The sequence below is a fragment of the Triturus cristatus genome, chromosome 4_2 (assembly GCF_964204655.1).
Source record: "Triturus cristatus chromosome 4_2, aTriCri1.1, whole genome shotgun sequence".
Classification (NCBI taxonomy): domain Eukaryota; kingdom Metazoa; phylum Chordata; class Amphibia; order Caudata; family Salamandridae; genus Triturus; species Triturus cristatus.
In genome coordinates, this window is record NC_140586.1 from 572029057 (window position 1) to 572045689 (window position 16633).

The 16633-nt window shown below is 46.7% G+C and overlaps 1 protein-coding gene across 2 annotated transcripts in view; it reads left to right on the forward strand.

Moving 5' to 3' along the window:
* VAV3 (vav guanine nucleotide exchange factor 3) overlaps window positions 1–16633 on the forward strand; it is a 1147877-nt gene that overhangs the window by 1101702 nt on the left and 29542 nt on the right. Inside the window, exon 26 of one of the 2 annotated variants that reach the window (XM_085602242.1) lies at window positions 15092–15243. In XM_085602242.1, the coding sequence (XP_085458368.1) occupies window positions 15092–15243 (152 nt within the window). Of the gene's footprint in view, window positions 1–15091; window positions 15244–16633 lie in introns of those variants that run through there. The other variant, XM_085602243.1, reaches the window with a different exon arrangement.

Here is a 16633-nt window from a genome sequence, read left to right on the forward strand (position 1 = left end):
TTGCTATGGCTTGGCGGGAGCACCAGAAAAGGGAGTGTGGCCACCAAACAACTCTCACGTGTAGTTAGGGTCAGATTTCACTTGTACAAAACTAATTCACTGCTTATGATCTCACATATTACATCTATCATGACATGGTCAGTGACATCACCAATGACATCTCAAATGACATCACTAATGACATTGCTGATGACATCGTCTACACAACCACTCACACACCTACTCAGACCCCATACAACCTCTTGAACTCCCACTCACACACCTGTACAACCACTGACATACCCATTCACAGACCTATACCAGTACTCACACACCCACTCTGTCCTCCAAGAGCCACTCACACACCCACTCACTCACTTGTACACCCACTCACACAACCATTCACTCACCCATACAGCCAATCATACAACCAGTTACTCACCGATATAAACAGCCACATAACCACACACTCACCCATACAGCTACTTACACACTTACACACCCACTTATTTACCTACAAAGTCACACACCCACTCACAGCCTCTCAACAAAGCTGCTCATTCACCCCTAGAAGCCCTCATACACTTACTCACACAAGCACTTAGATACCCATTCACATATCCATACAAGCACTCACACATTCCTGTACTCACCCATTCAGCTATTCACACAGACACTCAATCACAATCAGGTAATGAAACACATACTCAAACAGATGCTCAATCACTCATACAGCCACTTACACATCCAGTCCCTCATACAGCCATTCAGTCACCCACTCACTCACTCATACAGTCACTACACACCCACTTACCCACTGATAGAGCCACTTACACTGTCACTCATACATCCACTGACACACCCACTTACTCACCAATACAGCCACTCACACAGCATCTCACTCACCAACATGGCTTCTTACTCAGCCACTTATACACCCATACAGCCACTCACACACCAGTGCGCACAAGGATACATACAGTCACACAGCCCCTCACATGATATATATCTAATTAGTATCATCATTAGTAGTACACCTAGTATACTACTTTACGTTTTGTAGTACCTTAGTCTATATGTTTAGCAATCATAAACTCTTACAAAATACGCACACTCACTGGATGGTGTCATCAGTGATGGCATTAGTGATGTCATTTGAGATGTCATCAGAGATTTCATCACTGATGTCTTTGGCCTTGTAATGAGTGATTTAATGTGTGAGGTCATAAGCAGTGCATTGCAGGGGCGTAAGTTATAGTTACCTAGTTATAGTTAGCCTAAGTAACCATAACTGCCAAATTTAACTGGTTTTGTACAAGTGACATCTGGTGCTAACTATAACGTCCCTGTAACCTTTGTTGATATATATATATATATATATATAACATACACACACAATAAATCCATAAAAAATATAAAAAATTGAATAAGAAATAAGATATGTAGATAATAAAATAAAATATTACAAATAACAAAATCCAAAAAACACATTTACAAAGAAAACTATAAACATTAACTTAATTGTAAAAATAAAACCGCTAATGTAAGATATAAAAAAATGTAAACAATTAATGCCATAAAGTCCATTTAACCAACATTGTGAAAACTAAAAAAAGTCTAAGAATATTAAATATACTGTTCCCACTCTAGGTTATGCTACAATAGGGAAAGTGTTGGACTTTGGAGGGGTAACATTTACTATTCCCTTTCCAGTCTGTGCAACATTAGGGAAAGTGTTGGATTTTGGAAGGATCAAATGTATTATTCCCACTCAGTAGAAGTGTTGAACTTAGGAGGAGTAAAAGCTACTATTCCTGCTCCAATCTTTGCTACATTAGGAAAGCTTTGGACTTAAAGGGGTAAATTTACTATTACCACTTCAACGCAACAGTAGGGAATGTCTTGACCTTTAGAGGGGTTACCTTTACTATGCCCACTCCAAGGAGGGCACAGTAGGCAAAGCATTGGTTTTGTTTGTAACATTTACTATTCCCACTTCAGTCTGTGCAGCAGTGGGGATTTCAGAGGGGTGACATTTTCTATTTCTATTCCGGCCAGGGCAATAGTAGGGAAAGTGTTGAACTTTGGGGGCATAACATTTACTATTCCTACTCCAGTCTGTGCAACAGTAGGGAAAGTGTTGGATTTCTATGGGGTGAAATGTACTATTCCCACTCCAAACAGTGTGACAGTAGAGAAAGATTTGGACTTTAGAGGGGTGACATTTACTATTCCCACTCCAGTCTCTACAACACTAGGCAAAGTATTGGAGTTACTACTCCCACTCCAAGCAGCACAATGGTAGGGAAAGTGCTGGACCTTGGAGGGGTAACATTTACTATTCCCATTGCAGTCTATACAAGAGTAGGGAAAGTACTTCACTTCAAACACAAACCCTTAAATGAACTCTTAATATACAAATATTAATATTAAAATCATAAATGTACTTAAAATATTCAAACTCTCTCTCTCTATATATATATGTGTGTAATAAAAAAACATTAATCAATTTACATAATTAGAATTCAATCAATTAATAAATAATTATTCAATTATTAATCAACTTCCCACCTTATACCCCTACAAACCTAGCAACCCACACTAAAATATAATTTAACAAATAAGAATTCCATCAATTTCATATTTAAAATCAATGAAGTTTTTAATTAGCAATTAATAATAATTAATTTGTTATAACTTAATTAATGTGTCAGTCTAGTCCTTCATAAACCCTATAAACCTAGCAGCCGACAACTAAAATGTAATTTAAATAAATAAGTATTCAAAAAGTTAGATATTTAAGACTCAGTTAAATAATTAATTCACAAATGATAATGAAGTAATTATGAATACATTAACTTCCCACCCTATGCTCCTACAAACTTAGCATCCTTCCACTAAAATGTAAATTAAATAAATACGTATTCCATAAATCACACAATTACAATCATTCCAAAAATTAATTAACTATTAATAATTATTTTTAAATAGTTATTACTTAATTAACTTTCCACCCTATACTCCTACAAAACTAGCAGCCCACAAATAACATATAACAACAATAAATCAACTTTACATAATTTACATATTAAATATCAATCATATAATTACATACAATTATTATTAGATAGTTACCTTACCACCATATCCCGCTCTCAAGCTAAAAACCCACTACAACACTATACTCTACCTAAAAAAAATTAAGGGCCTGATTACGTGTTTGGCCGTCTTGCCGCAGGCCGCCACTCCAGTTCCCAGCAGGAACACTACCAAACTCGTAGTCAGACCGCCTGCCGGACTACGAGTGGAATCCTGGTGGGTGGTACATTCTGGGGTGGTCCCACGGTGGTGCCTTTCTAAGGCTCAAAGGAGTGCCATAGAATGGCACCACAGTGGGAGTGCCGCAGCACGTTCCTGCAGAGAAATGCACTGTGTTGTGTATTTCTTCCTGTGCAAAGACAGGGGGTGCAGAAATACAGGGGGCACACATGTGCCTCCCTGCATGCACCCCCATGTACAGAGGTGAAAGGGGCCCTGCTAAGGCCCACTTAATTTTATCTCTGCCACCCTTTTCATGGCGGGCTCAACGTCATGAAAATGAGGTAGGTAAGGAAACTCGTAATATGCTCGCTGGTGCCACAATGGCACTGCCAACATATTACTTCCTCAGACTGCTGCTCCACCACTGCAAGATTGTGGATGCCCGGCAGTAGCCAATGTCCAGTGGCGGTTGAACAGCAGAAGTCGTGATACAGAGGGTGGTCTGACAGTCTGGCAATCCATGGACAGCCACTGGGACTGACTGCGTAGTCATAATCAGGCGAATGTATGATGTTACAATGCAAACATTTACAACGCATGCCTTTACAACTCAGTTTTTACATCGCAACATCCATTACAATGCATGATTTTACATCGCATGCCATCACAACGCATTTTTAGAAACTACATTTACAACGCATTCCATTACATCGCTTTATACCATTACAACACATACCATTACAACGCATACCATTGCATTGTATTTAAGGTAAGTGTTGGATAGTATAGGGGTAAAAATTACTATTCCCACTTCAGTGAGTGCAACAGTAGGGTAAGTGTTGGATAGTGTAGGCGTAAAATTTACTATTCCCACTCCAGTGAGCGCAACAGCAGGGTAAGTGTTGGATAGTGTAAGGGTAAAAACTATGTTTTGTAATGGTATGCGTTGTAATGGTATGCGTTGTAGTGACATGGGTTGTAATGACATGCGTTGTAGTGACATGCGATGTAATGGCTGCATCGAAATGGAATGTGATGTAAGGGATGTTGCGTTCTAATGACTGCATTGTAAAGGTAGCACGATGTAATGAGTGCGTTGTAAAGGTTGTTTCCCTAATCCGGCCCTAAATAAAAAATTCAAAATCACTTGAAATGACAGTTTATATTTAATAACATGTCTATAAACAATTATAACACATAAAACTAATATTTCAATTAAAACACATTCAAATAATTAAAAAACGATAAGTCTAACCAATATATTATTGAAAACATAACATCGATATTTAAAACGATACTGAAAAACTATATCCTTGTAAACGATATTTGTGCATTACTATATTTGTGAATCACAATATTTATTTTTGGGTATTTCTGCCTCATGATATTTTTAAATCAATGTTTTGTCTGTACACCTCCGACTCTTGGCTAATCATGGCCCTATCCCAAATGATGGCATATTGTCAGCATCTTGAGTAAGATGGTACTTGTTCTTAGCATAATGCTAATTTTGGCATTCTTGGCATGATGGCACAGACTCCTGAAGAATGTTGGCATTTCTTCGACTATTGTTGGGAGCCATTCACATGCAATCAGTAGCGGTCCGTGGAGGGAGTTCCGTTCGGCGGTGAGGCGGGGCGGGGGAGGGGCAGGGTGGGGTAATGTAAACACCGGAATATGGATGAACGGAGGTAAGTACACATTTAAATAAATAATACAAATTCCTTTGCGCGCGCTGCATCGGAAAATGCGATGCAGCGCGCGCAACGAAATTCGTTTTATTTATTTAAATGTGTACTTACCTCCGTTCGTCCATATTCCGGTGTTTACATTCCCCCACCCTGCCCCTCCCCCGCCCCACGGAACTCCAACCACGGACCACTACTGCATGCAATATCGGCTGCATGTAAGCAAGACTATGGGATCACATTTCAGTGATTAAAAAAAAGGCCCTCTACATCTTACATTTTTTATGTAAGCCACACCCACATAGCTACATAAACAAAAGTATTTGCTTCTATGCTGCCACCCGGGCTATTCTCTTCTTTTGGTCCCCAGACATTAACTCACAGTGAACTGGAATTCACAGCTCTCTGTCACACTCCTGTCCTCCAGCAGCAGCAGACGCGGGTAGATGCAATTGCCACACACTACCGAGGGTAACTGTAACCCTCAGGTACACCTGCTATCCCCCGTAGAAGCCCTTCCCTCCATCCTTTGGGGTTGGATAACTAATCTGAGGTGTTTGTGGAATACTATTTCTCGACAACACCACCATGAGTCTAACTAAGGCTTGTCCCACTGGGTATATATCGTTCCTTTATCCCTGTCTGCTTCTAATTTCTGACGCACATTCACTTTATTTATAACTCTTTTTGGTCCTGAAGAAATGCCAAGGATCCTGTCTGGACCACTGGGGCGTGAAACATGTCTACCCTGTGACCTTTATCACTATTCACTTTCTTAGGACCGGATTACACTTCATCATTGGTGGAAGGTCAAACGTTTGTTTTTCTGTTTTTAACCATACCAGATAGACCCAGGAATAAATTACCTTTTGGGGCATCATCACAGTATTTTTAACCCACCCTTGCACTCACCCCACACACCCGCACTCACCATTACAGATTTCTCCTTTTAAAAGATTTCTGTAAAAGAGCCCTCTTGCGGGTCCCATGGGGGACTGCAGCGCCAGCCACACGAGGAGCACAAACGCCCTATGATGAAGCATGATGCCGTAACAGGTGTGTGAGGGCAACTCTTCAAATTTGAGGAATTTACCCACTATCTATTATATCCTACCTGAGACCTTTCTATCTTAGATGAGCCATCTCCACTCTTTTATCTCTGCTCCAAAACAATTCATAGCCTAAAGGGGCGACTTCCTTCCATAAGAACAGTTACCCTTCAGTGTGTTTGATATGCGTTTTTGGGAGCACGGGTACTGGGCCTTTTTTTTCCTCTTCGTGTCCATCTCTTTGTGAATTGTGTATTCTTTGCATGATGGTACAGACTTCTGAAGAATGCTGGCAGTTCTTAGACTATTGTTGGGAGCCATTCACATGCAATATTGGCTGCATGTAAGCAAGACTCTGGAGTCACATTTCATTGGTTAAGAAAAAAAGGCCCTTTACATCTTACACTTTTGATGTAAACCACCCCCACATGGCTATATAAACAACCGTATGTGCGGCTATGCTGCTACCCAGGCTATTCTCTTAATTTGGTCCCAAGACTTAACAGCCCTCTGCTACACTCCTGTCCAGGTTTTGCATCCAGGTAGCCTAACCTGATGGCAGATCCTGCAGCCTCACCTCCCACAGTATTCCTCAGGGAGCCATTTATTCCCGGTCTCCAGCATGTGTACGATCTGGGGGTTGTCATGTTCCAGAGCTTTATGAATCTCCTGCTGCCATCTTTGCGTTTCAGTCACTATAGTTCATCAAGTTATTCCTGTTGATCCACAGATAAGGTTCAAGCAAAAGCATTATCTAGCCACAGATAATTCTATTGCAGCCATCGAAGTATTTAGCTTTTGTTATCATTATATAAGAGTTGTATAGAAAGTGGTGATTCTCTTTTAGCATAATCCTTGATGAGGTGTAATGTGAAGAGTGTGAAGATTGGTTGATCCGCAGCTTTGCAGATTGTCTTCCACTGCATAGCACCATATTTTATAAGTTAGGGTTTGATTTGGCTCTGTGATGTAAGTGACCGTACATTTTCAAAATTTAGTGAATAAATACTCATAAATATGGGCAAGATTTACTAAGGCTTTGCAGCGACACAAAGCAGTGAATGCTGTTTACAATCCATCACAAAAGATGTTTGTACTCTCAGAAAGGTGTCCTTTTTTCAGTTCAAATAATGCTCTATGCTGCTTTGCACCAAGAGTATATATGTAGAAAACAATGGTCCTGAGCAGACACTAAATTTTACATAAAATTAAATATAGACCACAATGGGTTACTATACACATCCGATGTCCAGCCGGACAGGGGATTTTTATTTTTCAGATACTAAAGGATATGGTCAAGGATAATGAAAACACTACATTTATCGTGGGGCACAATCCTGCACCCTACAGCATGGGGAACGTGCGGGGGGAAAAAAGGGAATAACAATGCAGACAGTTTAGGACAAACAACAGTTACAGGCAAAGACAGAGCTGTTGCAACTTGCAGCCATAAATGAAGTTGTAGCAAGTTTGACAAAATAGAGACCACAACGAGTAAGCACAATGGATATTTGTGGCACTATTTATAAAAAGTCGACGTTTCGATCCCAAGCTCATTGATTAACGGGATCAGCTTCAGGACTAAATTTATAACATTTGCCTGGTTTTTAACGCCCCAATTGAGGACATAGGGGTATCACATATGGCAGGTCAGAGTGGAAACTGACAATGAAGAACAGCGTTGTTGCTTTTGGTTTGGTCGCTTGCAGTTAAGGTTTCTATAAAACTTAGTTGGCGCTGGAGCGTGCTGCTCCTTGCCTGGATCGGCTGTTGGGTAGTTAGACTGTGGTGCAGATGGGCCACATTTCAATGCGCCAAGGTATTGCTTCAATATACTAATATGTTACAGTCCAAGCTGTGGAGAGATACAGCAATGGAGATCTCTGTCCTCAGCTTTGCACCATGAGGGCATTGCAGGGGCAGAGCAGCACAAAACCCCACACCTTTTAACACAAACACCAAAATAGTAAGTTAGTCAGACCTGGCTTTTGGCAAAAACTACACCTTGCTTCAAGCGGGCACAAACAAGAGGAAATAAATGATCTGAAAGAAACACGTTAGTTAGATTCCTCACCTTAGAATATCCCCAGGCGTCAGACTGGATCCGGAAGATTTTTCGTCAGCAATACCCCTTGCGCGTCGCTAGGCGTCGTCTGCGGCTCCGCGTCTGTCGTCGGCGTCGTGCGCCGGAATGACGTCGTCGGAGTACTTAGACGCCGCCCTCGCGTGCTGACGTCAGTTCTTCTTTTTTCCGCGCCAGTAAGCGCAGATCCGGGAGAGCTACCCCCTTTTAGTCTTTTTTGACTACGTTTTTTGATCCTTTTTGATCTTGTCTCAAATCCGGTGCCGGTAGGATGCCTGGTTTTAAAGCCTGTGCTGACTGCAACCGCTTGATGTCGGTTACGGACCATCACCGCCGGTGCCTTTACTGTTTGGGCCTCGACCACGACGCGGCGTCGTGTTCGGACTGCAAGGCCCTGACCTCGAAGGCTAGATGGGAGCGGTCCCGTAAGCTTCTCGAGCTTCGCCACTCAGCTCCGCGCCCCTCTCGATCCCGGTCCAGGAGGAGGTCCAAGGATCGGTCGCGGAGCCGCAGCCGACGTCATCATCGATCGTCTGGCTCCAAGTCTTCTGGTAAGTCGAAGCACGCCAAGAAGTCCAAGAGGCGACACCGCTCTTCGGACTCCCCTCGCCGGTCGCGCGACTCGGCCGAGGGTCAGGGTGGTTCCACCCCCGCGGCTCCAGCGGCGCCGCAGGCGCCGCGCAAGTCCCCATACCCGCCGGTCCCTGGGACTGACGCGACGCCGGCGGAAGTCAGTGCCTTCCTCTCGGCCATGAGGAACCTGGCTCCGCCGTCGACGCCCGCTGGCGCGCCTTCGGGCCCCGCGGACCCGACTGGGCAACCTTGCCTGCCGGCGGCTCCGGCCCCGGCGCCGTCAACGGCCCCAGCCTCGACGCCGCAAGTGCCCGAGGGACCCGTTCCCGAGTCCCCGCCGACGCCGGTCGACCTCGTCACGCCTCCTCCGCTGGCGTCGACACCGGCACCACCGCGTTCGGCGCCGCTGGAGACACATTATGTCTATCGTCCGGCTCCGATCCTTCCTCCTGCTTACCAGGAATCGGATGACGGGGGCGAATGGGAGGGGTCCGAGGATCCTATGGCCGTTCAGGCTCAGCTGTCACAGGACTGGGCAGATGAACTGGGGGAGGCCAGTGGTCTGGATACCTCTCCAGACACTGGATTCATCTCTCCTCCGACTGTGGCTTCGGAGGAGGGTGCTGCTTTCTCTGTGGTGCTGCGCAAGGCGGCCGCATCCCTTGGGCTCGAGCTACCTGCCGTGGCTGTGAGGACTAACGTCCTCACTGAGGTGCTTCAGTCTGCAGCAAGCTCCACTGAGCCTCTGCTGCAATTCAATGAGGCCCTCATTGACGTTCTGCAGGGCACCTGGTCCAAGCCCTCCACAGTTCCTCCTGTGGACAGGAACGTCGCCAGGCGCCACCGCCCAGCTCCGGGCGACCCCAGTTTTCTGTCCCAACACCCTACCCCCGAGAGCCTGGTTATCCAGGCTTCTACCTCCCAATCCTCCTTCCCGACCGCTCCGCCGGACCGGGATTCCAAGAGACTGGAACAGTTTGGCAAAAAGCTGTTCTCCTCCCTTAGTTTGGGCCTGCGGTCCTTGAACACCGCCTGTCTCTTGGATCGTTATTCCCACTCTCTGTGGGATATGGTGGAGGACGTGCTGCCCCTGTGTCCGAAGGAGGTCCAGACACGACTTACCCAGGCTCTGGCCGATGGGAGGGATGCAGCACGACATGCTATCCGATGTGGGCTTGACACTACGGACTCGCTGGGTAGGGCGATTTCTACCACGGTGGCGCTTAGACGTCACGCCTGGCTGCGGTCCACGTCCTTTTCGGGTGATGTCCAGAGCACTCTCATGGACATGCCCTTTGATGGCACTCGCCTTTTTGGTGAGAAAGCGGACAGTGCGCTGAATCGCTTTAAGGACTCCCGGGCTACGGCCAAGTCCTTGGGCCTCTCGGCCCCGCTGTCGCAAACTTCTGCTTTTCGCCCCTTTCGTGGCCAAGGAAGGGGTGCCTCCTCATGTACGCCTAGCCACCAGCCGCAGAACCAACCTGCGCGCGGTCGCGGACGTGGTTTCCGCCGAGGCGGTTCTGGAGGACGACGCGGTCAGCCCACATCCACCCCGCCAGCATCCGCCTCAAAGCCTTCCTAGTCCGAGCTTTCAGGCCCATTCCACGCCAGTGGGTGGCAGAGTTCGCCATCACCTGCTCCACTGGCGGTCCATCACATCGGACAGGTGGGTGCTGCAAATCGTCCGAAGGGGCTACTCCCTCCCCTTCGAGACGACCCCTCCAGCCATGCCACCGCAGCACCACCGTATCTCGGGGGATCATTTGAATCTTCTCCACGAGGAAGTTTCGGCCCTCTTGGCCAAGGGGGCCGTTGAGCGCGTTCCGAGCCCAGAAGTAGGTCGTGGTTGTTATTCCCACTACTTTCTGGTTCCCAAGAAGGGCAAAGGGGGCCTACGCCCTATCTTGGACCTCCGGGACGTCAATGCCTTCCTCTGGAAGGAGAGGCTCAAGATGTTAACCTTGGCTCAGGTTCTAGCTGCCCTAGACCCTGGAGACTGGATGGTAGCATTGGACTTGCAGGACGCATATTTCCACATCCCCGTCCTGCCGGCCCACCGGCGTTACCTGCGGTTCACGGTGGGTCAGGAGCACTTTCAGTTTACCGTGCTCCCCTTCGGCCTTACCAGTGCCCCTCGGGTGTTCACGAAAGTGATGGCGGTGGTCGCAGATGCGCAGATCAGGGGTTCCAGTCTTCCCCTATCTCGACGACTGGTTGTTGAAGGCGGGCTCGCCCCAGGCAGTCGTCTCCCACCTCCAGGCTACGGCGGATCTCCTGCATTTGCTGGGGTTTTCCATCAACGTGCCGAAGTCACACCTGAGTCCCTCTCAGAAGCTCCTCTTCATCGGAGCGGTTCTCGATTCGGCGCAGTTCCGGGTCCATCCACCGGAACAGCGGGTCCGGGATATTCAGGCCCTGATTCCCATCTTTGGCCTCTATCCTGGGTTTCGGTCAGGCTAGTGTTGCGGCTTCTGGGGCTGATGGCCTCCTGCATCCTACTAGTGCACCACGCCAGGCGGCGCATGCGGGCTCTGCAGTGGGACCTGAAGTTTCAGTGGGCCCAGCATCACGGCAACCTGTCCGACCATGTCTTGATCTCGGAGGGCACTGCACAGCAGTTGCAGTGGTGGCTCACGGACCGCGATTGGGTCACGGGCAAGAGCCTCTCCCTTCCCCAACCGGAGCATGTCGTAGTGACGGATGCGTCCCTCCTGGGATGGGGTGGCCATATGGGAGAGGCGGAGATCAGAGGCCTCTGGTCTCCGGCGGAGTCTCGTCTCCACATCAACCTGTTGGAGTTGAGAGCGATCCGACTTGCACTGAAAGCCTTCCTTCCCTCTGTCAGGGGAAGTGTCGTGCAGATGTTCACGGACAACACCACCGCCATGTGGTATTGCAACAAACAGGGCGGGGTGGGGTCGTGGACCCTTTGTCAGGAGGCTCTGCACCTCTGGACATGGCTGGAACACCAGGGCGTCACCCTAGTGGTTCAACATCTGGCGGGCTCTCTGAACGCCAGAGCAGACGAACTCAGCCGCCGGTGCATGATGGATCACGAATGGCGTCTGAACTCCGAAGTGGCGCAAGGTCTCTTTCAGCAGTGGGGAGAGCCTTGGTTAGATCTATTCGCCACCGAAGAGAACGCGCAATGTCAGCAGTTCTGCGCATTGGAATTTCCAAGGCGGCACTCGCTCGGCGACGCTTTTCGTCACAAGTGGAGTTGCGGTCTGTTGTATGCCTTTCCGCCTATACCACTTCTGCCCAGAGTGCTGAAGAAGATCAGGTACGACCGGGCCCAAGTCATCTTGGTGGCTCCGGATTGGGCACGAAGGTACTGGTATCCCGAGCTACTCAGTATGTTGACCGATCCTCCGATACGTCTGCCCCTTCGGGAGGATCTTCTGTCGCAGCAGCAGGGGACGGTCCTCCACCCGAACCTGTCCAGCCTCCACCTCCATGCGTGGATATTGAGCGGCGGCAGTTGATGCCATTTGACTTGCCTCCTGAAGTCTGTGATATCATTCTGGCAGCCAGGCGTCCCTCCACAAAGACGGTATACGCCTGCCGGTGGCACAAATTTGTGGCATGGTGCACAGCAAAGGCTGTGGATCCCCTTTCCGCCCCTCTTTCTGAGGTTCTGCTCTTTCTTCTTTCTTTGGCCCGGCAGGGCTCTGCCCTGGGCACCTTGAAAGGTTATCTTGCTGCCATCTCTGCCTTCTTGCGGCTTCCTGATCAGCCTTCTCTTTTCAAGTCCCCTGTAGTTACACGCTTTCTAAAAGGCATTACTCACACGTTCCCTCCTGTCCCTTTTGTAATGCCTCAGTGGGACTTCAATCTTGTTCTCACATTTCTAATGTGCGCTCCCTTTGAGCCTCTTCATAATTGTCCTCTTCGTCTGCTGACGCTTAAGACTGCTTTTCTGGTAGCCATCACCTCGGCTAGACGGGTGAGTGAGCTCCAGGCTTTATCCTCAAAGCCTCCTTTTCTCTCTGTTCATCCGGACAAGGTTGTCCTTCGGCCTCGTCCCTCCTTTCTTCCGAAAGTGGTGACCCCCTTTCATCTTGGGCAGTCTGTCACCTTGCCCACCTTCTTTCCGCCTCCGCATCCTTCCAAAGAGGAAGAGAGGCTCCACCGTCTGGACCCAAAACGTGCGCTCTCCTTTTATCTGGACCGCACAAACCAGTTCCGGGTGGACGACCAACTTTTCGTTGGATACGTGGGTGCTAAGAAGGGGAAAGCTGTGCACAAACGGACCATCTCTTGGTGGGTCGTTTTGTGCATCAAAATTTGTTATTCCTTGGCAAAAAAGGACCCTCCTGTTGGGCTGCGCGCCCATTCTACTCGGGCCACAGCGGCTACTACTGCTTTGGGACGGGGTGTCCCTTTGCAGGACATCTGTCAGGCGGCGACGTGGGCTTCGCTACACACGTTTGCCAGGCATTATTGCCTTGACAGCCAAGTCCGGAGGGATGGCTTCTTTGGCCGTTCTGTCCTCCAGGACTTTCTGGTGTGATCTTGGTTCGCAGACCCACCACCGGGGATGGAATTGCTTGGGTATCTATTCTAAGGTGAGGAATCTAACTAACGTGTTTCTTTCAGATGAACAAGTTACTTACATTCGGTAACGATGTATCTGTAAGAAACATTAGTTAGTTAGATTCCTCACCGACCCACCCATCCTCCCCGTTCTGCGAACTGACATCTAGGATTAAGGTTATCCTTTTCAGGCCCCTAGATTTTATTTTTGGCACCAGTGTCGGTTTTTGCATGGCTCTGCGTTCCTGGCGCGGAAAGCTATGTACAAGAACTGACGTCAGCGCGCGAGGGCGGCGTCTAAGTACTCCGACGACGTCATTCCGGCGCACGACGCCGACGACGGACGCGGAGCCGCAGACGACGCCTAGCGACGCGCAAGGGGTATTGCTGACGAAAAATCTTCCGGATCCAGTCTGACGCCTGGGGATATTCTAAGGTGAGGAATCTAACTAACTAATGTTTCTTACAGATACATCATTACCGAAGGTAAGTAACTTGTTCTTTTAGCTTCTTATAAAACAAAAAAACAATGCATTGCATGAGTGGTGCTGTGTTCAGCACACATCCAGTATGTGAGTAACCTCTGAGTGTGTCAATACATAGAAGGTAGTACTGGAAGGGTAAGCTTTTAACATACGTACTGTGCTAGATCCTAGTGATGCTGACTTTAGCATGTGATTGTGCACATATTATTTTGCACTGTGGTCGCGTTTGAATAGCGCATACCATCCCATCCCAGCTGCTGAAGTACTTTACGGCGAGTAGCACGCTACTCTGGAGCACAAGGTTAGTGGTTCATACCGTGCTTGTTGGTAGTTGTTGGGTTTTGGGATTAGTGTGCTGAGCTCAAGGCAATTATTCAGACATTCGAAAACGTGATGTTACTCGTGCCAATAAGGGTCGGTGTACTGTGGTTAGGGTAAATCTCTCATTGAACAGAAAATGTCTACTCACACCCAAAAGATCATAACAGTGAGTTGTTTTTCTAATATACCTCTGCATTTGGTGCCAGGGGCAGACCGGGAGCCAAAAGATGTCCTGGCAAGAATGTCCAAGGCAGCCACACTCCCTCCAACTTCTCGCACAATCTCTCTTTTCAGCCATCCATTCTCTCTTTCTCTGCTATCTCTCTTCTCCCCCTCTGAGCTTTCTCTCCCTTCCTCTTTCTCTTGAAGCCCCGCCCCCATCCCTGCTGCAAGTGTCACAGTTACTAGGAAAGGCCCTGGGCTTTCAAAACCGACCTCCAAGGGAAATGACAGGCACAATATACGACCTGCCCCACCCTGTTTGTTGCAGAAAGATGCCCACCCTTATATGTACGCTTTTTCTGTTGCCTGTTTTATAAATTTTTTATTGATTTTTGTAAACCCGCAACTGCTATTGCGTTTCTTCTGGGGTCCACCAGCTGGTTTTGCGACCTTACGCTTTGTAATATTGAACGGAAACCTCCTATGAGGAGCTCGGAATTAACTCGTTATGGGCCAGACCCAAGTTTAAGAGATTTATGATGGATATGTGGCCATGGAACCCATTTAGACAAATGGCGGCGAATAGTTTCAATGCAGAAGCCAATGTGTTTAATCATTATGATGCAACCGCGATCAACAATCTCCAGTGAATAACCTGGTATCACGTTACATAAACTTTACCCCGACCAACCAGTACATAGTCGATGCTCGCACTGCCCTCCAGTGCAAACAACTACACTTCCTTCGCCTTGGTGGTGCAATATTGGCACTCACGCACCATTCAGGCAGTGCAAATACATTACTGAAACAACCCGGCCATTCGACTAGTCAGCTAACATTGCACTGCACTGACGTAGTTGCTGAACCTGACCTGGCGACATGTCATAAATGTGTCACGAAACATTGTCCTCTGTGAGTAATGAAATAACTGCAGCGTGTTTTCTTTTCTTGCAGTGTTGAGTCCTAAGGTGCTGGGGATAGCCATTGCGCGGTATGATTTTTGCGCACGAGACATGCGAGAACTGTCTTTGCTGAGAGGCGATGTTGTGAAGATTTACACGAAGATGACTGCCAATGGCTGGTGGCGGGGGGAGACTAATGGAAAGGTGAGGATGGCTGCCGTGGCGAGCCCTTTCATGTCCCCAGCCTGTGATGGTAATACCTTACGCATTAAATGAAGTGCACCATTACACCTCATCAGCCCTAAGACATTTTATTTAAAGAACTTTTCTAGGCCATATTTTCAAATTATTATTTTATGTTTAGTTTCCTACTACACTCAACACGTATGCATTGCATCATATGCAGTAGATGTTGATATTTGTTAAATCATGAATGCTGTGTCTATAGTTAAGAAATTCTGCTCACTTAATACATTCTCACAGGAATTTATTAAGTGGTCCTGGCTCGGCTCCAAGAAAGGTGTGTGCAAACTGCTCCTAACAAAAGCCAAAATATACTATTTAAAACAACCTTCATACAGTGTGTGGTATAATAAATACATGTGCAAAAAGGTGTATGTAATCATGGAGAAGACTGATGGCTTGATAAGTAGGCTGAGCCACTCACCGAGATCTATGGGTGACATGTTACACTCTCACAGAGCAAGATCAGCCTTTTATTCTCGCCAGGTTTGAAAACGAAATCACTTAGGATTGGGTTATAATAACAGCTATTCTTAAAGTAGATATGATATTAAAATTCAGTTTGTGGTGTAAGCTCTGTACTTTCAAATACTATTATTACTATTATTGTTATAGTTATTATTAGCAGTAAGAAGCAAAGCTTTGTGCAGAAGCCACAGGAAGGCACAGAAATGGTTTAAAATGTAAAGCATCCATCTATATTCTGTTAATCATTTAGAGGTACGATTACAAAAGCATAAAACTTGTCATACGTACAAAAGACATATTGGAAAAGAATGAAAGGCTATAAACAAAGAACAAACAGCCAAGGACAAAAGAATAAGACTTCAGCAAATCGAAATGAAATATTTTAAGTTCTTTTATTTCACATTGCTAAGGCAGTAATTCTCAAATGAAAGTGTAGCTCCAGTCTCCTTTGCATTATTATATTTCTTTCTATCTTACTGACCTCGTGTAAATAATGGCAGCTGTTTAATTGTGTTTGCCCCAATTTCATTGCTTACGTATGCTGTTCAGGGCGAACCTGCCCCTCCATAGCTTGAGGATTTATAAACAGAGACCCGAGTGTACTGTACACATAAAACTTCTTTTTAAACAACTTACATTGGTGCAGTTGGCCAGCAGCTGTAGCTAGCAGATACAACAGGCCACAGTCTAATGTTTTGAGCATGCCCCAGTGAACCGAACAATTATCCAGTGTTAGCATGTATTTCTTTTTAAAACTGCTTTATTAGAAATTGAACTACTAGGACAGTTCAGCAATAATAATCAGTTGATTTAAATGATAACAACAGAACTACTATGAATATATCTACAAGAATACATACACCACAATTGTGTGATTCAGAAT